This window comes from Calonectris borealis, chromosome 27 (genome assembly GCF_964195595.1).
Source record: "Calonectris borealis chromosome 27, bCalBor7.hap1.2, whole genome shotgun sequence".
NCBI classification, from domain to species: Eukaryota; Metazoa; Chordata; class Aves; order Procellariiformes; family Procellariidae; genus Calonectris; species Calonectris borealis.
In genome coordinates, this window is record NC_134338.1 from 323,435 (window position 1) to 348,404 (window position 24,970).

General features: G+C 45.5%; 1 protein-coding gene across 1 annotated transcript; it reads right to left on the reverse strand.

The window, feature by feature from the left end:
* Positions 1 to 21,120: 21,120 nt before the first annotated feature.
* Positions 21,121 to 24,668, reverse strand: LOC142093445 (E3 ubiquitin-protein ligase RBBP6-like). The gene is made up of 5 exons (XM_075174624.1): positions 24,635 to 24,668; positions 23,786 to 24,084; positions 23,635 to 23,692; positions 21,178 to 22,143; positions 21,121 to 21,124 (listed from the first exon to the last, which is right to left on the reverse strand). The coding sequence occupies exons 3-5, from the start codon at positions 23,682 to 23,684 to the stop codon at positions 21,121 to 21,123; spliced, it is 1,020 nt and encodes a 339-aa protein (XP_075030725.1). The 5' UTR covers positions 23,685 to 23,692; positions 23,786 to 24,084; positions 24,635 to 24,668.
* Between the last annotated feature and the right edge of the window lie 302 nt (positions 24,669 to 24,970).

The window sequence follows — 24,970 nt, forward strand, 5'->3', positions numbered from 1 at the left end:
CTTATTTTCCTAAATGAATATAGCCAGGATGTTCCAAAGGCTTGAGCAGTGTTTTGAACTCATTCCATTCTTTGGCTTAAGTTCAGGTTCTTTAAGGGTGAAATATCCCTTAGCTCACCATCCACTCAGAAAAGAGATACAAACCCGCTCCTCCTCCAAAGCGCAATTCAGAGCACAAATATTCAATAGATGGGGTCAACAGAAACATCTTGGTTTTACATGAAATACTAAAAACTGTGAACTGTCATTAAACAGAGTTAAAACCAGAAACATTTCCAGTAATATTGAAATATATAAAAATATGCACGAAAGTTCACAGAGCAAGATCTGTGGACATACTTAATGTCTATGACCTAGAAAAAAGAAAAGTTTACATTTATAATGCCAGGTTTCCCTTGGATTTTGAAGGGCTTTGCAACATTGCCCTATGAACCTCTGTCTTTCACCCCAAGAGAAACAATTCGTAATATGAGTATTCATGGATTTGTTACGTAACTGCCAAGGTAAAAAAATGAAAAGCTAAGGAACGCCAGAAGTCCCCCCCAGTCTTACCCCATTTGTTGGGCAGTTCTTTATGTAGTCGCCAGGTTTTCCGCAACGAAAGCAAGCGTATGATGGTGGAGGTGGACCCCAGGGTTTCTTCATGTAACTAAAAGGGTTTGGGGCAAAGAAGAAAAAGGTATGCACGTGTCTCTCTCGTTAAAACAAACTTCTCTACAATTTTTCCATAATCTTCAAAGAACAGATTTGACATTATCAACACTTGCTTGATTGGATCATATTCCTGGCAAGACTGTAGCATCATAGCTTTTATTTTATCTTCTTCGGAAGCATTGGCTTCAGCCACATTGGCAGTCTGTTTAACAGGTAATTATTTGACACATACATTAGAAACACATTTAAGCCCGCACTGCCAAAGAGAACACCACTCACCCAACCCTGTAAAGAGCAGCACAACGCCAGCTGAGGTTGCATGAAAACAGCTGCTTATATGAAACAGAGTTGTCCAAAAGAAGTTCTGGGGAGTCCTTACATCATTACAGGCTGTTTATGTGCCTGTTAACCTACTTGAAAAGAGCATTCCTGGGCACTCAAAACCTTAGGCTCTTCATGTTCCCCCCCACTAACTTCTTCATGGGAAGCAATTTAACTACAATAAGCAAAACCTGCAGTTTTTTCCAGTTGACCGTGTCCTTTTAACATACAAATTGTAATATAAACGTTATGCAGAACTGGATCTTCAAATTATTGAAGCCAGCTGATTTTTTTAAAGTAGTATTTGTTCAACTGTTTTTATTACACACTAGTACAGATACAAGCAGGGTCTAAGGGAGTGACTGTAAATGATTTGGACCCTCAAGCACCTATCATTGAGATCAACCACTCATGGTTTTGGTTTTAGATGCATTCATTCACAAAAGCAACCAACTTGTTTCAGCATTTTGTTAAAGGGCTGTTTCATATACACAGCTTTTTCTCAACTGTAACATAATCCAGATCGACATCTATGAAATCATTTCCATTAACATTTACAGAAGACTTTACAGATACTTGACTAATTTGTTTGAACCCAAGCGGTTTACAAAACACATCCAAAACCCACAAGACATTACTAGGAATAGACCAAAATTCAATATGGCATTTAATGCATAATAAAACAGAAAACTTTTTACAACACATTGCCTCCATGCTAAGCCAGTCTGCACTGAGGAGGTTAGAGTAAGGAACCGTTTGGAGCTGCTTTATCTTATGTTCCTCTGTTTTTCTGAAATACTTACATTTTCTCAAAAGCTTAAATGTGTACACCACTTGGACAGTTTTTCACATTTTAGAGTAAAACTTCACCTGAGTTTACAGAACCAAGGACATGTTTAGGGACAGCGCTAACAGAGACCAATTTCTCCTGGTGGCTACCTTCCAAACTATTTTTTTTTTTCTTACCAAATGTCCACAATTTAATTTCTGCAGTGAGAGAGGGAAGAAGTTACCAGTGGGAAGAGATTTTTCTTTCTGGGAAAGGAACTCCAGCCTTTATTTTCAGAAGAAAGAACTAGCTCCTCTGCATTAGGCCCTGCCTTCTCTAATCTTTGTAACTTCAAAGACTAGTAATTTAATTGGCTAGCACTACGCCTTTTCACAAAGTGCAATCCCAGCCAAAGTTACATGTTGTTGAGCAAAAAATGCAGGCAGTTCCATAGCAAAACATGGCATTACAACAGTTTCAGAAGGTCACGTTTGCTAATATGCCACACATATGCATCAGTATTTTCCTGTAAACAATTAGGTGCATTTACACAATTTACACAGTCTGCGATCAAACAAATTAGATTGTGTTGTCCACTGTATATATACTACAGTGTATGAAATTGTGCAGCATTCAAAGCATGGATCTATAACTGTAGTGCCTAGAAATTCAAAAATAGCCATGCAGTTGTCCGTGTTCCAGAAACGCTTCTATTTTGGCTCTTGCAAACCCCCCTGAAATGTCCGTCACTTACAGCCAATTAAATTCTTCTGTGAAAATTGTGTTAGTTTCCAATGCAAAATGAACGAAAAGTATGAAAAACGGTAAACAGCTTCTGAAGTGCTTCTTCTTTGTGTCTTGAAGATGAGTAATACTGCAACACTACGTTGCGGCTGATAAGGTCCTCCCCCTTCTATCTTCCCAAACTGGCAACTACTCTTTACCAGGATAGTATCAAAATATACACACATTTTAAAGTTAAAAGAAATACTTTAAATTATTAAAAATTAAATTAAAGGTTTGGTCACATTACAACAGTTATCCAGCTAGAGATCACAGTATAAGATTTAAAAATAGAAAGCAAACACTTTTTTTTTAAGAATATATATGTACCTTAGTCAGCTGGGCCAGAGGAATAGATGCAGAAGAGTCATCAATCTGTTCACAAAAAATTAAACTCATATTCAAGTTCTACAATCAAAAACAGAGCAATAGTTAACCTCTACTGTAGTCTGACAGTCTGCACTATATCCTCCGAGTGTCACTGAAAGCGCCATTTCCAACCTAGTGTAGTTGGTATTTGTTCAAAACAAAGTCCAAACCTGTGACAGCTTAAGAGTGCCTATGTGGTTAAAGAGAAGAAGCTAAACTAACCAAACCCGCTGGAGATCAACTTCTTGCTCCAGAATATCTCAGAGAGGGACCCTTGTCAAATGCTCACAGCTGCTTAAAAGTCGAAGGGGTAAGGAAGCTATCAATTTTCAGCTAGAAAGGATTTTAAAAAAATATTTATTTGAGAAGGAAGCATCACTACAGGAAACTTCTTTTCAGTGTGGTTTGTAAACTAATCAGCCAAGTATTTCCTTGTGTTACTTATTTCTGTTTTAGCAGCAGAACGACAGTGTCTTCAAACCTGAAGAAAAACGCTGCCCCTTTTCCAAATGTAAATTCAAAGTGGCAGTATCCTAAGGAAAAGCTTAGCCTTTGGGAAATTAAAGCAGCATCCAGCCCTGAAGTCACCCAGATCCAAAAATGTACTGCAGGCGGAGGTTAAGAAAAATGACAGGGATTTTACCCTTTACAAATGCACCAGGCTCTAACCTTGTGCCAAAATTTGTACACTGGGTTTTACGTATTTTCATTTGCAGACAAACTATTAAACTAAACTGCTTCATCTGATAAAGCGGAAAGGTCAAATGTAGAACTTTAGAATACCACTTTGTGTAGCAACGATATTTAAATTGACAGCAATCTATTAAAGACAGTTATGCACTCAGAGGGGCCCAAACAATATCACTTCAATTATACAGTTTCAGGAACAAATACCCAAGTCTTTAAGGACATGAAAAGGAAGCATTTAGCTGCACAGAACTGTCCTCAAAACGTGTGGGACATGTTGGTTTTGGTATTTGTTTGAACCCCCAAGGCAAAAGTAAGAAACAGTACCAAGTTTAACAATAATGGTTTCTCAGTGGTTTTTGATAACATTTTCAAAAACCACGTTCAGTTGTGCAGACCTTGAACCTACGTGATCTAAAAACGATTGTACATTATCTGTACAACACAAAGTCATTCAGGAAATAGTCTAGCATATCCAGGATGAAATACAATGCATTACTAGGCACAAACACCAATATTCACATTAGATAGAACTGTGCCAATGATGGCATTACTCCGTTTCTACTATGCTGAATCAAATACATTGTATTTACAACATACACTATGTTTTACTGGAAAATCTATTCAGTTAATGTTTGGAAAATTAATCCAAGGCTACCTTAAGTGCAGCGTGCAGCAAAAAGTGTGAGATTGTGTTTTTACATACTGCTTTTGATGTTCCACTTACTGGCTCAGTTTGACTTCTAGAAGAAGAAATAAAGGTGATCAGAACTTCAAATACAGCACTTGTACCAAAAACAGAAAGCACTGAAAACAGATTATAAAACCTGAACATCAAAACTTTATGTTCTGATAGTCTAGTGAATGTGGAAATTTATTCATATACATAAACCGTTCTCTCTCGGTACATTCAGTGCAACTAAAAAAAACCCCCAGAATCCCATTTCTACTTTGTCACAAATTACTCTAAGGCTTACAGATATAGAACACAACCGTGCAAGGGGAAGTCCTCAGATAGTTTGTCTCTGCTACGTAAGTATCAAAACCAGGAAGTCTGTACTACAGTTTTGTGTTCATAAATAATCAACCATCAAAATACGAAGGTAACTTTAGCCAATCTGTGTATCGCTAGTATTACAAATAGGTACCAGATAGAGTCCTTTAGTTTCTAAGAAAGAACAGCGATAGTCTAGACACTTCCAAGTGCACGTTTACTTAAGTGAAAAAAATCAGTCATCTGACAAATAACAACAATGTCAGCAGCATCGTCTTTAGAACAGTGTTTCTCTGTGGAAGCCCAAGCACTGTGTTCGGATATCTTAGCCATGAAAGTGCCAAAACACTAAATGTGTTACATATGCTATATGGACTAAAAATAGTAGTAGAAATGTCACCTGAAAGCAGGTCCTAGGCCTTTGTGCGATTTAGGAGAACTGTGACCAAGAAAAAAGGTCTTGGTTGCCATTATTTGCTTCAAGATAATCTTGAAAATGCTACGATAATATTTATTAAATTTGAAAACTTGCTGAGATTCCACATACTCATTGATCTGTATCTGCACGCTACTCGTCATGAATCAGCCATGCAACCATTGATATCGTTAACAAACAATTCACACATCATCCAAAGTGTCCCATGAGCAGAGGCAATTCAAAGGCTGCTGTGCAATTGGTGTACAAATAGAAAGGCGCATGCTCCCTGCCACTGCTAGAACACCACCAGGCTCGCAATGACAGCCACGTACCTCCTGAAGTTGAGGAAGTACAAGGACATCCTTTAGATTACCACAGCATGGATTCTTCATACGTTTACCTTCAAGAGCGTACTAAAAGGAGAGTAACGCATTTTTGAAGGCCTCTCCACCATTACAGCATACATTCATCATTCCCAAACATTCACCACTCTACCAGTTGTTTCTGCAATGTTCACCGCTGAAAGACTAGAAAGCTAATCTGCCTGGTTAATTTTCAACGCTAGAACAGCAGTGCCATTCCTTCCTTATCCCCTTATACATACAGGTATGTATTTGACCTTTGATGCTAGCAGCATCTATCCTCTCATTTTAGGGCAGCATTACAATACCAGGAGAGGGTGCCCGAAACAGAGGCTAAACTGCTTACTGAGTTTCAAGTTTGGAAAGGATTAACTATTCTTCATCGTACTTGCACAAAAGGCAATACACTTTAGGATATTGTTCTTTTTCTCTTGCCTGAAACGGACATTGTCTTGAGGAAACGCATAGGAATCGCTTACGAATGGAACTTCTTGTTTGCATCGTTCGCCAACTGGTAAACCTTGGTCTTTCCTCTATAGCTAGTATGCAAAAAACCCAGATTCGGGGCCTAAGAATACCTGCCATATCCCCCCCAAATGCCAGAAATAGTCAAACACTGAGAATCAGACTCTTCTGAGACGGGAACAAAGTATGCGTTTACGCTACAATGCGTATCTGTCTTTACTATAAAAGCCATAAAAGCAAACACATATAATAAGGAATCTCTGCACGTCGAGGAAACAGGATCTACAACTTGGGTCTCAGAACAATCAACCCCAAGAACAAACCCAACAGAATAATCTTAAAAGTTACCATGGTTGGAGTTCGAACCCCATGTCCCAGCAGGCCTAAAAATGTAAGTCCACTTTCGGACAGATACACTAAAATCTACCCCGTGCCAACAAAAATTAACAGCAGCTTTAACAAGAAAGAACGCCTCTGTAAACTAATATCCATAAAAAAAGTTAACACACTGAAACCCCTAACAAAGAATACAATGCTTTATGGATACTTACATCGGTTTTGCTGGTAGCTTTAACTCCTCCACCAGGGATTCTTCTAACAATTACCGATGAGGTCTTAGGAATCAGGGCATTCTCATCTGTGTATTCTGAAAACAACATAAATACAGAGAAAAACATCAGTCAATTTGTAAGAATGCATGTTCATATGTAATTACGTAGCACTTTGCAGAATCCCTTTACAGGTACAAAAGCAAAATTTTATATGTAACATCACGCTTTTATCCTCTCAACACGCCAGCAGTATATTTCAAGAAATCTTGGGGTTTGAGAATCAAACACAAGCAGCAAAATCTTTTTCCTTTTTTTAAAACAGTTTGAATGCCAACAGCAAAATGGACTCAAAGGTCACTAAAGGAGAGTCTGCTAATGCACGAGATTCTTTCCTGACCTAGCTTAAAGTTGCTTTTGCTTCCGTTAGGCTACAAAACCCATAGATCTTTGGAGAAAAACAAACCACAGCAAAGTCTCCCCTGCCTAAACCAGATTCTAAAGTCTGACTAGCTTGCCCTGCCACCAAACAGGCACTTAGCTAAAGCACGAGAACTCTGCGCCATTGCTTTCATAGCTGTTAACTAAAAACCAGTCACCTGTGCTGCCAGTGCTCAAGCCTGACAGAACACAGAAGAGAGCCTGCCGCCTCTGCCTGTTTCTTGGAGCTTAATCCATCAACAACCACACTTCTCAGCTGCTCAGGGCTTTACGTTTAAATGGAAACAGAACTGGCAGTGCTAGAATTTGGATCACAGACATTTGGGGGTTTTTTTGAGCTTGCTTTCACAAGTAGGGCAGAATTGGCTCAAACTCAAGTGGTATCTCCCCTCTTAAGCTAACCATCTAGTTTGAATTAACCAAAGGGACGTGAATTCATTCGATTCCCTTTTTGCAGAGCAGAGAGGCCCAAACGAAATTACTTAGGAAGACAGCCTTGAAAAGCCTTTCAGGAACAGCGTGTGCCTGAAGCTCTCCATGCTTTGCCTTGGCTTACACCCTGTTAGTCTTCTGAAGCGGAGGAAAGCCTTCTGACCTTTTACATAAGGCCCAAACAAAAAAAACCAACTACCTGAGACACTTGGACTGAGTAAGCTTAAAATGCAAAGATCTCTCCATGAGAATGCTTTTTCTATTGTACTTACACAAGCTGGATAGGACTAAATATTTTAAAGCACTATCAGCAGGCATCCCCTGTAATCTGCCTACAGTTTTAAACATTCAAAGCCCTTACCTTTGCAGAGCGAATCAGAACAATGGTCTGAAAACCAAAGATACTGTATACCTCGTCAAGCCCTGTCAGGTGGCATCCCTAAGACCCCTAACGTTGTGCTGTTAAGGCTCTTCACAGACACGCTCCTGGAAATAGTTTAAGTATCTGTAGATAAACAGCAAGCTTTAGGTCCAACCACTTTAAAGGCTAGGGCTGAAGTTACAGTTACCGCAGTGTACATACTACTCTGTTTAAGTTTTAACACATGAAACAGGAAGAGGAAAAAAAACACTAGTACACATTTTAAAGAAAAGCCTGTGGTAAGAGTGTCACAGAACCACAGGGGAAAAGAAAAAAAAAAATGTAATGTTTAAGGAATGAAAACACTTTACAAGTCTTTTTATTTCTGAAAAGTCACATCCCAAAGTCTTTAATCACATTCAAACTTATCGAGATGGCAGATTACCAAACTGAAATATCCTACTAAGTAATACGAAACCATTATCATCTCTAAGAATCAAGCACCATTTGTTAGATTTAAAAGAATTTATGATGTCTCTAAGAACATTTCTTACGTATATCCACCATAAATGTTCTGCCATAAAACTTCAGTACTGCCCTGATACGGTTAACATGTAGTACAGGAAAAAAAACAACCGTTAGAAACGAATGATGAAATGATGCTCAATAGCATCTGAATGACCATGGCTTTGGTGTGGAAAAGAAGTTATATTAACAAGAAATTCCAAAGTATAATTTAGATACGGAGAACACTCATGCGCAAGACGGCTTTCAAGGGTCTGCACAGATTTTAACTCACAGATACGCTCCTGATCCAAAATGTTGCTAGTGGGCAGTTTCTGCAACTGCCGCAAAACCCATTTTCCAATGCAGTGGAGTAAAACAAGTTGAAGTCAAAATTAAGTCACGAAATTCACCAAATCCACGTGGTTTCTTTTCTTCAAATTAGCCATCGCTTTTATTATTTCTATCACTTTCAGCTTTCTCCATCACATTTCAAAGAAATCTGGCAAGTTGGTTATTACAAGATATGCTCCCACATTTCCTTCTCATTTTACCTAGAAGAATTCCAGGAAACCAAAGCTTTTGTAAGCACCGTATGTCACACATCAACCACGTACTCCTCTACGCCTAGCTCCATGGCTAAAACACAGATCTGAAGGTAGTTGTCAGAACAGCAACTACAGAAGAACAGCTCTGTGAGGCCCCCAACACAAGTCACAGCTACCGATGGTGGCCGAATCGCATTATGGCTTCCCACCCCACTTAATGCCCAGCGCCGCTTGCCCTCCCGGTCCCGCCGCATGCTGGCGGCATGGGCCCCAGCCTGACTCACGCTACGTGGGGATGACCCACAAAGAGCAGAGCGCGGCTCCCACAGGCCACGGCCGACGCAGGCTGGTCTGCGACGCCGCCAGCCGGGCGGTGCCCGAGGCCCCGCGCCCGCCGCCCCCACGCACCTTCTTTGGTCTGGGCGTTGGTGATCTGCAGGTCGCAGCTGGCCGCCTTCAGCTCCTCGCGGCCCATGATCTGGTGCTTGAGGTCACACAGGGAGATGTGGAGGCCGTTGAAGGTGACCATGTCATGGTTCAGCTTGGAGGCGAACTTGTAGTGGACGCACGACGTGGTTGGGGCCAGGAGGTGCCTGCTCCGTGATGGCGTCTATCGCGGCAGACAGCATCGCGGCCGCTGTGCCAGGTGAGGGCCCGCGGCGGTTCCTCCTCCACCGAGGAGGCCAGGGCAAGCAGCGCGGGCTGAGCTCGAGCGGGCCGGCGGCGCTCAGAGGCTGCGGCGCTCCGCCATGGCCTTCCTGGCCGACAACCGCACGGGCCGCTGCGAGCGTGTCACTGTGCACACGCAACGGCACACTGCACCCACCCCCCGCCTCACGTGACCCAGCGCATTATGACAAAAGGCCCGCGTCACGTGGGCGTGGCGGCCCCGCGCTCTTCATCCTAACACCAAGCGCCCCCGAGGGGAGGGGGGGCCCGTCAGCCCCGGGCCTGTCACCACCCCGGGCCGCTGGTCTCCCTGCTGTCCCCTGGCCTGTCACCACCCGGTGTCCTGCCACCCCCCAGGCCTGTCACTGCCTGGTGTCCCTCCTGTCACCCCCCAGGCCTGTCCCTGCCCAGTGTCCCTCCTGTCACCCCCCTAGGCTGTCACCACCTGGTGTCCCTCCTGCCACCCCCCAGGCCTGCCACTGCCCGGTGTCCCTCCTGTCACCCCCCGGGCCCACCACCGCCTGGTGTCCTGTCACCCCCCAGGCTGTCACCACCTGGTGTCCCTCCTGTCACCCCCCGGGCCCATCACCGCCTGGTGTCCTGTCACCCCCCAGGCTGTCACCACCTGGTGTCCCCTCCTGTCAGCAGCCAGCCAGGGCAAGACAGCCTGGGGCAGATGCAGCGGGCTTGGCCGTGTGGCGCTCGGCTGCCCGCGGTGCAGGGCCGGCAAAGGGAGGGGACATCTCAGGGTGCTTGAGTGTATCTGGTGGCATTCATGGAAAGTTCAGTCAAAGAAGCCAATGACCATTTATGTTTATGGCCACAGACCAGTCCCCTGCCCCCATTTTTTAACTCCTCCCTCTCTGCCTTTAGCCCATCACTATTTTTTGCTTTTTCTTTCTCTGTCGCTCTCCCTGTCTGTAGTTTCTAATTCCTCCCTGTCTGTCCTATAGCCTGCTGCTATTTTTTCCTTTCTCTCCATCTCTTTCTCCTGCTCCCTCTCCTTCTCTTTTTTCTATCGCCGTGTCCTGCTTCCTGGCCTTATCTTAATGTTAGGGTTAGGGCCTAGGGTTAGGGTTAGGCTTAGGGTATCGTTAGGGTTAGGGTTAGGGTCGGGGTTAGGATTATGGTTCGGGTTTAGGGTTAGGGATAGGCTTAGGGTTTCGTTTTAGGGTTAGGCTTAGGGCTTAGGGCTTAGAAGTAAAACTGTCCCAAGCACTTACGCCTCCATCAAGGACCACATGCCCTGAGGCTTGTGATGACTGTTGGATGGGTTTCCCTCCCCCCGATGGAAACACCTCTCAGTTCTCTGTGCTCACACCAGGGAAGGAAAGGCAATACACCCCCATATCTAAAGGCATGGCACTCCAAGCAAAGGTAACGTTTCGTTTCTTTAGATGATCTGCCTGGCCAGTTACAACACCTGCTTATACTGACTTCATCCACCCTTACCCGCAAAAATTTGTGACAGGCTGAGTAAGCGTGGAGAGTCAGGTGAACTTTGACGCACACACTGCTACCATAGGACTGGATTTTTAACCTATTTACATTTATCCGTCGCTTTGAAGCTGCCCAAGGGTCAGCATGCCCTTGCTACTGGAGGTTCTTGCTCTGTGCAGGCACTAAGGAAGACATTTCTGGTGACAGATTATTTCTAACGGGTAAAGCACAGCAGAACACACTGTTTATGAGCTGCTAAGAATCGTCCCCCAGGCATAGCGGGAACAACGGCAAAGCCTGTATATTTAAGATGCATTTGAGTTACATTACCATTAAAATACACCACCACCAGACAGTGCTCTAGACGGAAGGCTGACATCAGTGTACAAGGACAGTCCCTTCTGGACATCTCGCTCCTGGGTAGAAATCCTAGAGACTTCCTTTAAGGACAGAAATCCAAAGAGCTACAATAAGCCTTTTAAATTCAGCACAGCAAACAAAAAGCAAACAAACAAAACATGACAGGAAACCCCTGAGGCACTGATGAGGAACACAAGGTCTCCCCTTGAGTCCACTACCCCTCACAAGACTTACTCAAAATTACTCAGTTGCTTACTCAAAAGCAATAACCAACAAGCCATGTACCCTTGGGGAAGCCCTTGTCCTTCTGTGCCGCTGGTGGCATCCCACCATTTCTTTGGGAGTCCACACAAATTCAGAAGTACACTTAGTCCTCCGGCAGTCATTACCTATGGACCCGAACTCCTCCCACACCCCAGAAGTGGCTGTCGGTCGTCTGGCAGTCATTCTCCACAAACTGCAAGCCCTCCATACCTAACCACCTCCCTAGTGACTCAGTGGAAATGAGCTGGACCACAACAGAAGTGACACTGCCCGGCCCGGTCACACAGATTAGTCCACAAACGGTGGTCACAAGACAGAAAATGCAACACAAACCACAAGGACAGCAAAAAAACAAGCAGAAGACACATCACACAAAAACCAAAGACCCCTCTCCAAACCCTAAAAATGCAAGCAAGCTACAAAAGGACTTTCCAAAAAAAAGACCACCCAGAACACAACATAAGGCAAAACCAACCTAACCCCAGGAACCCAGCGCTTGCAAACCCAGATCCTGACCATAACAATAACATGCTTTAATCCTAAGTCGCGTAAACTCCCATAACCCTCAAACCCCATAACCCTAGCACGCTGGAACCCTAGCGCCCCATAGCCCTAGCACATTGTAGCCCCAAGATATCAAAACATTGAACACAAACTCCCTGGAGGTCTCTCTCTTCAGGTGGCCCCAGATCTCAGACACCACAACTCTGAAGTGGGGGTGCCCACCGTGCCCAAGTGGAAGATCCACCAGGACAGCACCAGCATCCATCTTCACATCATCCGTCACGCCCTGAAAAAGTGCCCAGGTTGGACACTCCTGGGGAGAAAGGCGGAGGCACTCGGAGACTTTGAACCGGTCAGCCATGGCCACAGGGCTTCAGCTCACCATGTCTGTGTCAGAGCCACCAGGCAGGTGACCCCGTCCCCCCTGCGAAGACCCCTTGGGGTAGCCGTACCCAGCACCAGCTGGCTGGATACGGCCTTTGCTCTCTGGGGAGGTGCTCCCTGGGAGCAGGGTCTCTCACGGGGGAACTCACAGCTCACCTGGGATGCTCTGCGGCCACCGGACGCCTTTGCTGTCAGGTGGCTCTCAGCACCTCTCTGCCAACGGCTGTCACCTCCCTGCAGGACGCTCTCCAGCGCACGGTCCGTCTCCACTGGGTCTCCCTGGGGACAAAGATCGGAAGGGAGGGATGGGGTTTGCTCTGTCCCCGTTCCCAGGGTGCTTCAGGAGAGACCTGCCACCCCCAAAGGAGCTGTCTGACGTGGACACCACAGACCAGCTGCAGACGTGGGTCAGCACGGTGGCGGGGAGTGGGCAAGATGTCCTGCGGAGCCCCCGGCGCTGGCAGAAAGCAGAGCTGGAGACAACGGGGAGAAGCCCCAGGCAGCCGGCAGCTGGCGGTGGGGCCTGGCAGGGAGCAGCGCCCGCAGAAATGCCCGGCTCCTGGAGCCTCGGCCCCAGGGCTGCAGCCTCGGCACCTCCTGGGGCTTCGCTGGGAAAAACCAGGCAGGGGTGACCCTGACAGCCCGCACACGTACCTGGCCCCGGGATCTGGCAGCCTGTCCCTGTGCCCATCGCTGCCACGGGATCCAGGAAGCAGCGCCCCAGCCCTGGCGTGGCCCTGAGCCGCCTCTCAGGCCAGGCAGCCGGAAGCCGTGCCCCATGGCATGCTGGGAGCTGTAGGCCCGGGGCACGGGCTGCTGGGCAGCCATGTTGGTTCCCGGGGCATGCCGGGAGCTGTAGGCCCGGGGCACGGGCTGCCGGGCGGCCATGTTGGTCTTGGGGGGTGCGGGCTCTGCTCCAGCTGCGGCCCAGCTGAGGTGAGGACAGGCACGCAAGTGGAGCTACCGAAGAGGAAGGGAGGAAAGGACAGACGGACAGAGAAAGAAGTGCTTGAACTGTAACATTTGCCTGGCAGTGCAGAGAGCGGGAGCTGCGGTGAGTCCCAGCCCCTCGGGGCCGTGTCACCCCTCTTCTGCATCGCAGTCCCTCCCAGCCCCCCCCTCCCATTTCCCTCTGTGTCATTTTTTTCACTTCCCCATACCTCTCTTCTTCTATTACTGTGTTCTGCTCCCCGTCCTCTCTTCTCCAAGACCCTCTTTCCCTGTCGCTCTACCCGCCCCTGTCTTTTTCTTGCTGCCCCTCCCTCCTGCTCCCTGTCCCTCTTTTTGCCTTCCTCTGTCTCTGCCCTGCAGCACACTGCTGTTGTTTCTTCTCTGTCTCTTTGTCCTGGTCTGCATCCCGCTCTGTTTTTCACAGTCTCTCTGGCCTGTTCCCTGTCGTGATTTGTCTCTCTCTGCCTGTATGTCCCGCTCCCTGCCCTTGTCTTCCCTTCTCCCTCCTTCTGCTTCTCTCTCTCTCTGCCTCCCCCCCGCCCTGCTCACTGTCACTGCGGTTTTCCATTCTGTATCCCACTGGCCCTGTCCTTCTTCCTGTTCATCTCTCTTCTGTCTCTCTCTGCTGCTCCCTGACCCTTCCCCTCCCCGCTTCCTCCATCTCTCTGCAGGGCTCCTGAGACCTCTCTTTCTTTCCCCATCCCTCTGTGCTGCTCACTGTCCCTCTTCCTCTCTTTCTCTTCGTTGTTATTCTTGGCTGTCACTCTGTCCTTCTCCCTGCCCCTATTCCTTTTTACTCCCTCTCCTTTCTTCTGCCCACCGCAGGTTTTCTTGCGATCTCTATCCTGCCCCTAGCCCTTAGCTCTCTCTCTCTTCCTGCCTCCGTCTCCCTCTTTCTGCCTCTCTTCCTCTTTTCCTGCTGCTTCTTTCTCCATCTTTGTCCAGATCCCTGTCCTTTTCTTTCTCTTGCTGTCCTTCGGTCCTTTTTCTCTTTTCTCTCTTTCTCTCTGTCCCATTCCCTGCCCCACCCTTTCTCACTAAACCCCCCTGTCCAGCTGGCTGTGCCTTCTTTCCTCTCTCTCTCGCTCTCTAGTTTTCCTTTCTTCGTCTCTCTGTCCCACTGCCCATCACAGCTGGTTTTGTCCTCCAGTGGTGTCCTGCCCCCTCTTCCTTTTTTCTCTCGCTGACATTCTGGCCTCTTCTTTTAAATTCCTCCATCTCGGTCCTGCACCCGTCACTGGTTTTTTCCTCTCCTGTCCCTTTGTCTTGCTCCCTGTTCCCCGTTCTTGTCTCTCCTTCCCTTTGTTCTGCCGCCCATCTCTGTTCCCCTTCTTGCTCCATCTCTCTGCCCTGCTCCCTGGCCCTCTAAGTCTCTCTCTGTTTCTCTGTCCCGCTCCCTGTCTCTCCCCCACCCTATTTTTCTGTCCTACTCCCTTTCCAGGTTCCCCCCCTCTCTCACTTTGTCCTGCTCCCTGCCGCGGCTATTTGTCACTCCATCTCTGTCCTGCAGCCCAGTGCTGTTTTTTCCTTCCATCTCTCTGTTCTGCTGCCCAGCCCAGGCTCTTTTACCTCCTTCTGTGTCCTGCTCCCCGTCCCTTAGTTTTGCCTGTCTTTCCCTTTGTCCTGCCTCCCTGTGCCTTTCTTCTCTCTCTGTATCGCCCTGTCCTGCTCCCTGTCCTTGTCTTTCCCTGACAATCTGTGTCCTACTCCCTTTCCTTGTCTTTCCCTCTCTGCCCACCATCCTTCTTCCCACCTTTCTTTTTCTTCTCTCTCCCCCTCTGTTCCTGCTGCTTCTTTTTCCACCTCTGTCCTGCTCCCTGCCCCTTTTTTCCTCTCGCTGTCCCTCTGCCCTGCTTCCTGTCCCCATCTTTTCTGTCTTTGTTTCTCTGTCCCGCTGCCTGTCCCATCGTTTCTTGTTGTACTCCCCTGCCCCGTCCAGCTGGCTCTCCCTTTTATTTGTTCTCTCTTCCTCTTTTCTGCTTCTCAGTCCTCTTTTCCTCTTCCCCTGTCTCTGTCCTCCAGCCCGTTGCTGGCTTTTTCCCTCCTTCTTGGTCTCCATCAGGATCTGACCCTCTCTTTATTTCTCAGTCCTTTTGTCCTGCTCCCTGTCCTTCCTTCTCTTTCTCCATCTGGACGTCCTGCTCCCTGTCCCTGTCTTTCCCTAGCCCCCCCTTCCTTCTTCCTCTCCTTCCCCACCCCCATCTCTGCCTCTCTGTCCTGCTCCTTGACCCTACTTTTTCTTCCTCCATCTCTCTGCAGGGCTCCTCATCCCTATTTCTCTTGATTTCTCCATCTCCCTAGCCTTTTCCCCATACCTTTCTTTCTCTCTCAGCTCCTCTATCTTTTCTCTCATTATATTTTTCTCTTTCTAGTCCACTGTCCTTCTCCCCGTCAACTTAAGCTGAACGACCAGGTGTCCCTGGGCTCTGGTATTTCCTTAGCATTGCCCTAGGGAAGATCGGTGGTTTTAGGGCTAGGGATCATTTAGGAGCTGGTCTCCTTACGTAGGCAGCGGAGCTAGGCATAGTTAAAGCAGAGGTTGTTCTCAGCTGGTGCTCTGTGCGTCCTGTTGAAAGAGCAGGCTGTGGGCCTTATTTTGAAGGAAGGTTTCTTGTTCTGCGCTTATTGCTCCTCGGGACGCTGCACAGAAGTGGTGTTGGGGTCTGGAGAGACAGATGGGACCTGCTGCGATTCCTAGTAAACGTGAACTTGAACGAGACCAGACTGACTGCATATGGTTTTCTTCTCAGCTCCAATTCCAACCTACGTGCTCGGCGCTAATGAAAAAAGAGACCCTGAGCTGCAAATGAGCAGACAACGTCACTCACTTAGGTCACCGTGCAGTTGGTCTGTGATAAGGGATGCGTACTTCCATGATGGTGCTTTCGTGAACGTTCTCTGGTCTTGCCACTTCAAAGCCCTCCCTTTTTCCAGACATTTTAAGATGGCATTTCTTATTCTGGGGTTCAGGCTGGAGTTGGACTTAATGTTGAACAGCTGATATCATGGGCTCCGTAAAATGTGAGAGAGAACCCTGCTCTTTTGTTGTTGTTGTTGTTTTCTAACACGCCCTAAACTTTGCTAAGCAAAGGGAGGAGTGGTTGCAAGAGTCTGTTCTTTGAGAGTGACGTATTCCTGTAGCGTGCCTGTCTTTGTACGGTGAAGGTTTCCTACCTGCAGTATGATTTTGCTGAGCTGTGAGGCTGTATTGGCGTAGCAAAGGTAAGAAGTGGCGTCTTTAAAGGTCATGAAACTGTAGCAAAACTAGCGGGAGAAGCTAGTTCCTTCCCTGACAAAACTAGAAGCAAGTAAAAGCATTTGCAATTGGCTTTTTTGTGCAACGTTCATACAGAGCTTTTGGTATTGATTGATTTTTGGGAAGCAAGACAGCAGTGAGGAAAGAAACCTGGGGCTTCTTCACCGTAGGCAGGGTTCAAGCCTTTGCGCTAGAACAGGTCTTCACTACAGTTTACAGAAAGAGAAGATGAGCTGTCTGTAAGGAAATTTTCAGTAGAAGTAAGGCTAGATTTGCAGAATTTGGTCCTCCGTATCTGTTGCAAATAAGAGATGACTTGGCAGTGTTTACATCTGAAGTGCATGCCGGTGTGTTAATGCAGGCCGTCGAGGTCTTTTCAGGGGTACTTCTGGACTGCAGGTTGCGTGCGTGGGTGGCACCATGTCCCAGGATGAGCCACTTTTAGCTCAGAGGATGTGACAGAATGGAAACCATCTTTGTGGTGGACCCCTGTCATGGTTTAACCCCAGCGGGCAACTAAGCACCACACAGCCGCTCACTCGCCCTCCCCCCAGCAATGGGATGGGGGAGAGAATCAGAAGAGCAAAAGCAAGAAAACTCACGGGTAGAGATAAGAAGAGTTTAATACTTGAAATAAAATAATAATAGCAATAATAGTAATACTAGTAACAGTAATAATAGTAATACCAATACCACAATAATAATATCAATAATAACACCAATAATAATAATAATAGTAATAATAACAACAATAATAATAACAATAATAATAACAACAACAATAATAATAGTAATAATAATAACAATAATAATAACAATAACAATAACAATAACAATAATAATAATAATTTGTAATTAAAACAACGAGAGAGAGAAAGAGAGGGAGAGAGAATCAAGAATAAGAACCCCAATCCTAACACTAACACCAAACCCTCACCCTAACTCGAACCCCTAACGCTACCCGTAAACCCTATGCATAACACTAAGACCTCATCCTTACCCTAACCCTAACACCGAAACCTAACCCTAAACCTGAACCCCAACCCTAATCCAAATGCTAACCCTAACCGTAAACCTAACCCTAACTCTAACCCTAACCCTATCCCTAACCCTAAACCCGAACCATCCTAAACCCAACCGTAAAACTAATGCTAACCCTAAGCCTAAGCCTAACCCTAAACATAACCCTAACCTTAACCCTAAACCTAACCCCTAACCATAACCCTAACCTTAACCCCTAACCCTAACGTTAACCCCTAACCCCAACCCCGAACTCTAGCCCTAATCCCGAACCCTAACATTAACCCCGAACCCCAACCTAACCCTAACCCCTAAACCTAACCCTAATGCTACCCGTAAACCCTACGCATAACACTACGACCTCACCCTAATACTAACTCTAACCCCAAGACCGAACCCTAACTCTAACCCTGAACCCCAATCCTAACCCGAAACCCTAACCCTAAACTTAACCCTAACACTAACCCTAAACCTAACCCTAATGCTACCCGTAAACCCTAAGCATAACATTAAGACCTCACCCTAAACCTAACACTGAACCCTAACTCTAACCCTTAACTCCAGTCCTAAGCCTAACTCTAACCTTAACCCTAACCCTAACACTTAACCCTAAATCGAACACTTAACCCTAACCCTAACCCTAACCTAACCTTAAGCCTAACCTGAATCATAAAGCTCTAACCCTAATGCTAACCCTAACCCCGAACCCTAACCCTAATCCCAAACCCTAACCCTAACCCTGAACCCCAACCCTAACCTTAACCTAATGACCCTAACCCTAACTCTAACCCTAACCCTAATGCTACCTGTAAACCCTAACTGTAACACTAAGACCTCACCCTTATACTAACGCTAACCCCAATACCGAACCCTATCTCTAACCCTGAACCCAGTCCTAAACCCTAACCCTAACCTTAACGCACACACTAACCCTAAACCTAACCCTAACGCTACCTGTAAACCCTAAGCGTAACATTAAGACCTCACCCTAACCCTAACACTGAATCCTAACTCTAACCCTCAACTCTAATCCTAACCCTAACTCTAACCTTAACCCTAACCCTACCCCTAAACCTAACACTTAACCCTAACCTAAGCCTAACACTTAACCTTAAACCGAAGACTTAACCCTAACCGTAACCTAACCTTAAGCCTAACCTGAATCATAAAGCTAACCCTAGCCCTAACCCTAACCCTAAGGCGAAACCTCACCCTAAAACAAAATCCTAACGCTAACCCTAACCCCAAACCGTAACCCTAACCCTAACATCAAACCGTAACACTAACACTTTGGCATAACCCTAACGTTAAACCTAAACGGAACCATAAAACTAACCCTCACATAACACCGAACCCCTAATTCTAACCGTAACCCTAATGCTAACTCAACCTCAAACCGTAATCTTAAGACATCACCATAACCCTACCCCTACACCTACCCCTACCCCTAATCCTAACCCTAAAACTAAACCCTAACCCTAACCCCTAACCCAAACCCTAATCCTAACGCTAAGCCTATCCCTAACTGTAACCCTACGCCCTAACCATAACGCTAACCCTAACCCTAAAACGAACCCATAACCCTACCCCTAACACTAAACCTGAAACATAATCCTAATCCCAACGATAACCCTAGGCCTAACCCTAACCCAAACCATAACCCTAACCTTAACCCCAACCATAACCCTAACCTTAACCCCTAATCCTAATTTTAACCCTGATACTAATCCTAACCCCGACCCCTAACCGTAATCCTGAAACCTAACCCTAACCCTGAACCCCAACCTGAACCCTAATGACCCTAACCCTAACCCTAACCCTAACGCTACCCCAAACCTAATACTGTAACCATAACACCTCACCCTAAACCTAATGCAAAACCTAATCCTAAAATTAAACCACAACTCTAAACCTAAACCCTAACCCTAAAAATTAATGCTACCCCTAACCCAAACTGAAATCCTAACCCATAAGCGTAAACCCAATGTAACCCCTAACCATAACACTAAGCCCTAACCCTAATGCTACCACAAACCTAATACCATAACCGTAAGACCTCACCCTAACCCTAACGCAAAACCTAACCCTAAAACTAAACTGCAACCCTAACCCTAAACCTAATCCTAATACTTAATACTAACCCTAACCCAAACTGAACTCCTGACCCATAAGCATAAACCCAACCGTAACCCCTAATCATAACACTAATCCCTAACCCTAACCCTAACCCTAAACTTAACCCTAACCCTAAGCCCTAACCCCAAACCCTAACCCGAAACCCAAACTCTAACCCTAACCCTGAACCCCAGCCCTAACATTAACCTTAACCCTAACCCTAACCCTAATGATAAGCCCTAACCCTATTGCTAACCCTAACCCCAAACCCTAAGCCATATCCCGAACTCTAACCCTAACCTTGAACCCCAGCCCTAACTCTAACCTTAAACCTAACACTAACCTTTACCCTAACCATAACCCTAACCCTAAAACTAAACCCTACCCCTAAACCCTAACCCAAACCCTAACCCTAACCCTAACCCTAAACCTAACCATAACCCTAAGCCCTAACCCTAACCCTAACCGTAACGCTAAACCTAAAATGAAACCCTAACCCGATCCCTAACCCTAAACCCAAACCATAATCCTAACCCCAACCCTATCCCTAACCCTAACGATAACCCTAACCCTAACCCTAAGCCCTAACCCTAACCCTAACCATAACCCCAACCCCTAACCATAACCCTGATGACAAGCCCTAACCCTAATTCTAACCCTAACCCCTAACACTAACCCATATCCCAAAGTCTAACCCTAACCCTGAACCCCAGCCCTAACTCTAACCTTAACCCTAACCCTAACCCTAACCCTAACGCTAACCCTAACTGTAACCCTAAGCCCTAACCCTAACCCTAAACCTAACCCTAAAATGAAACCCTAACCCGATCCCTAACCCTAAACCCAAACCATAATCCTAACCCCAACCCTATCCCTAACCCTAACGATAACCCTAACCCTAACGATAACCCTAAGCCCTAACCCTAACCCTAACCCCAACCCCTAACCATAACCCTAATGACAAGCCCTAACCCTAATTCTAACCCTAACCCCTAACCCTAACCCATATCCCAAACTCTAACCCTAACCCTGAACCCCAGCCCTAACTCTAACCTTAACCCTAAACCTAACCCTAACGCTAACCCTAACCGTAACCCTAAGCCCTAACCCTAACCCTAAACCTAACCCTAAAATGAAACCCTAACCCGATCCCTAACCCTAAACCCAAACCATAATCCTAACCCCAACCCTATCCCTAACCCTAACGATAACCCTAAGCCTAACCCTAACCCTAACCTTAAACCTAACCCCTGCCCCTAACCATAAACCTAATGATAAGCCCTAACCCTAATGTTAACCCTAACCCTAAACCTAACCCTCACCGTAACACTAAGCCCTAACCCTAACTCTAACCCTAAACTTAATCACAAACACCTATAACTGATGTAAATGAGCAATATCAGGGCAGCAAGTCAGGTTCTTTAAATCCTTGCTTTCTCTCTTCCGTTCTCTCTTCTTGCTTTCTCTCTTCCGTTCGAGGAGATTTCCGTTCGAGGAAGCTTTAGCTAGTTTTATTATATTGTCTGTCTTAGGAGGAACAGCCACTTCTACTTTCCGCTTTGTCTTGTCAATTTTTGCTTTTGGCTTATCCTTCTCTTTTTTCTCCTTTTCAGACATCGGTTTGAAAACAATAGAATCTGCTTCCATAGGCTCATCTCTCACAGGGGTGGCATCATCTCTGCTTGGGACCATGAACAGGGAGTCCATTTTAACGTCTTCTGCTGGAACTGGCTCTCTTGGTTTTCTCGCACCTGCTAACAACTCAGCATTGGGAAATCCTTCATCCTCATCCCTTTTTCTTCTCTTTTTATGCTTATTTCCTTGGCCATCTCCCAGTGGATTTTTCACCTCCTTCTCTTTTGATTTTGTAGGATCCTTGATGCCATGGCTCTCTCTTTCAGAAGGTTTTTCAGGGTAATTTCCAGCTATATTGTGATTTTGGGGGCTCTGCCAAGCAGGATAATCCTCCCTACGTCCCCGAGCATATGGTGAATTCTCTTGTCTGGTCCCAGGTGGACCAAACCTACCTGGAGAAAAGTTCTCTCTGTTTACTGGAGGGTGAGGTTGAGCGCCAACAGCATAGCCCTTGTAAAACTTTCCATGCCATTCTCTGTAGTTCCTTTCCCATTCCCTGTACCTTGCCTTTTCAAATGGATCTCTAAAGTCAAGAGATCTGCCATAGTAAGCTTTCAGATCATATGGTGGAACTTCTCTGTATCTGTTAAAATACTCCCTTCCTCCTTCCCCTTGAGGTATAGTCTGTTTAGTGGGAGACTGGCCTCTAAATGCTGGAGACCTTGACCGTGAATGGCATCTTCTGTATGGGGGTGACCTTGACCTAGAACGATAGTTACGCCTCTTCCCTTTGCCTCCTCTTGGATACGGCAGCAATCGCGAGTAGGAACGAGAATGGGAAGGACTAAATGATGGAGAGTAGGAGCGAGTGCGGGAAGAACCTGATCTTGATGTGGAGCAGGTAGACGAACTTGTAGAGTAAGGTGAAGCACTATAAGGAGACTTGGACCTGAAAAAAACCACAACACACAAAAAAAGAAATGAAGTTAATTCAAAACAGTCATTCTCCCCAATGTTTTTCCTCCCAAATTTGGTTTGGGTTTTTTCTCCTCTCCATACGCTTATGTCAAAGCTTCCTTCAGCTGCTGACATAATGCTACTGCAAATTGAGGAATTTGATAAAATTTTTCAATTCCATTTGTCTTGTTTTAGTTATGCATGTTTACTACCTGCAACGAAAAATTCTATTGGAAAAAACACTGTCATTTTTCCTTACGTCAGATGCACTTTGGTGTAACTGCAGTCCGATATGCTGTTGAAATACAAACATGAAAACCAAGGCAACTTCATTGAGCCAAATACTTCCTCCTCTTTAAGTCTCCGTTGTTCTCTGTAAAACTCCTCCCTAGATAAGGGAGGCCAATGGCATCCTGCCAACATAAGCATTTTTCTCCCTGCTTTCTGTTCATTAGAGACTACGCTCATTTCCTGATCCTCATACTTGCCTTCCACATCCTCACCCCCAACAGTTCATTCAGTCTTCTCTCCTTATACTCGGCTTTGCACCTGTGGATGGAGGCTGCCCACACTTGAAAGAGACTCCCATCTCCCGTGGGCCAAGTGCCCACTGCTCCTCTGCCACTCCTTGGTACACTTAATACATCACACTTCTGATCTTCCAAGTACTGCACAGATATTAACTAACCTTCTCTGGAACTTCTTTTAACTTCTTCCACATACGCTTCCTATGTTGTTGCCTCATCATGAGGTATTTGGCCTGGTCCTGTCCCTGAATTGTTGTTTTCTTGCTGACTGAATTGGAGATATCAGACAACCTGTGGGATGGATCCTGGTTTTTCTTTTGATTTACCTTTAAGATTTTATAAACACAATGCACTCTTACAATCTATCTATAACAAACATATAGCAAAAGGAAGGACTAGCTTGACGCTGCAGTAATAGGTAAAACAGACTCCTCTCTCTCCAACTGAGAGAAAGCGTCTTGGCTATGTGAGATGACGAAATTGAAGAAATTCAAAATTGTCATACAAGAACAGTGTTGACTTTTCCAACCAGTTGCTCGTTCAGTATCAACTAAGTTGTTAAAAAAAGAATGTTGGAGGCTGATTCCTATTGGGAAATCAATTTCTTCAGCCCTATTCAGCCAGTAATGGAAAAGGTGGCTTTCCATCTGATCCTTTAATTATCTTTAATTTTTATAGGTAATTATGGTTTCCTCAAAAAGCGTTCATTTTTCAGAGTCCTGTTTTCAGTCATGTACCGGAGTTTTATTTTAAATAACCTTAGTGGAAGCACAGATGCCCTTTGTAAAAGCCAATTCAAATGAAGCCATTTAAAAATTAATTACCACTTGGATTCTCCACAACTATCTGTGCATACTTGCTTCATTATAAATCAGCTGTTGTATAAGTTATGCGTTATACAGCCTCTTTTAACAGGTGACAGGTAGTCATCTATTGAATTTCTGTAGAATACTTACACTTCCCAGCCTGGTCTGCCACCTGCTGAGCGAACTGGACTGGCTCTCATTGGATGACCTTTTGGAGCGGGGAGAGGAAAAAGAAAGAAATCCCATTCGGTTCCTCTGAAGGTAATTTTTTTAAAGAAATTCTGAAGTTACAGTTACTTACCAGTTGTGGGTATTGCTTGTCCTTGGGGGCCCAGAAGACTTGGTAATGCTGGTTGTCTTTGTACGGGAACCTGATAGACATCTCAAAAAACCATTAGTAGGCTTGAGTTCTGAAGGTTTTAACCAACTCTCCCGTGGAGAAGAATGTGGATTAAATGCCGAACTATCCGTTTGTTGCAGACCACAGTAAGTCACCAGAGTTGGCTATATCATTTTCTATGAGAGAAATGAATCCCACCTCTCCTTTGCCAGAGGGTAAATGTAAATTGCAGGCTCAGGGTAAAGTTCGTCTCCGAGTAACTACATTTTATAAATGGAAGAAGTCTATGTTACAGCTCCTACAAAACGAGATCCATGACAGAAACACAGAAGTGCTACCAAGTGCATTTTAAAACAGCCACTCGTGTCAGCACACAGCAGTATTTTCTTAGTTTATAGCAACAGGAAAATTTCAGTCTGTTTCACACATGGGATTTGATAAAAGTCCGAGGGGGCGGAAATCTCAGTCCAACAGCTACTTGTTAAATTTTGCAAGAAGCCTTTGAAACATAAACCAAAAGCAAAACGAGCTTTCAGAGAGAACGACTCCACTGCAAACACTACTGAAATGTTTTGCAGAAATACAGATTCTTAGCATACCACACGTTTAACCAACTTCCAGGGGCATGAACAGTAGGACCACCCTATTTTAATATTCAAAAGTATCACAGATTCTATGGTTAAGCACAATGACAGTGCTTCCTGCCCCGTAATTACAGATGCTGGCCAACTTGGTTGCATAGCCATTCAGACATGCACGCACGGTTTCTCTCACTCACTTTTTGGCCAGTCCAATTAATTCCATACTTACGCATTAATAGTTGGTATTGCGTATTTTCCAGTGTTTGTCAGCATAGCACCCTTTGTATTGGGGTCTTTCACCTCCATCATGAAACTCCTTGGAATTCCTGTGCTCTTTAATTCTGGGAACAGGCTCAACATTTTTGTCCTGTTAAGAAAAGAAATGCAGACATATCTCCTTTTAAGACCCACACTTAAAATGACATTTCAATGATTATTTTAAGCAGCAAAAGCCTTTAATCCTCTCCTTTTACCTAGCATAAGGGTTGCTCGACTAAAATACTTATTTTCCTAAATGAATATAGCCAGGATGTTCCAAAGGCTTGAGCAGTGTTTTGAACTCATT

Excerpts from the sequence above, each read along its gene's own strand:
- LOC142093445 (XM_075174624.1), bottom strand. The coding sequence starts at position 23,684 with ATGAGAGCCAGTCCAGTTCGCTCAGCAGGTGGCAGACCAGGCTGGGAA. Across the intron at positions 22,144-23,634 it reads GGCAGACCAGGCTGGGAAGT|GTCCAAGTCTCCTTATAGTG; the intron begins GTAAGTATTCTA and ends GGTTTTTTTCAG.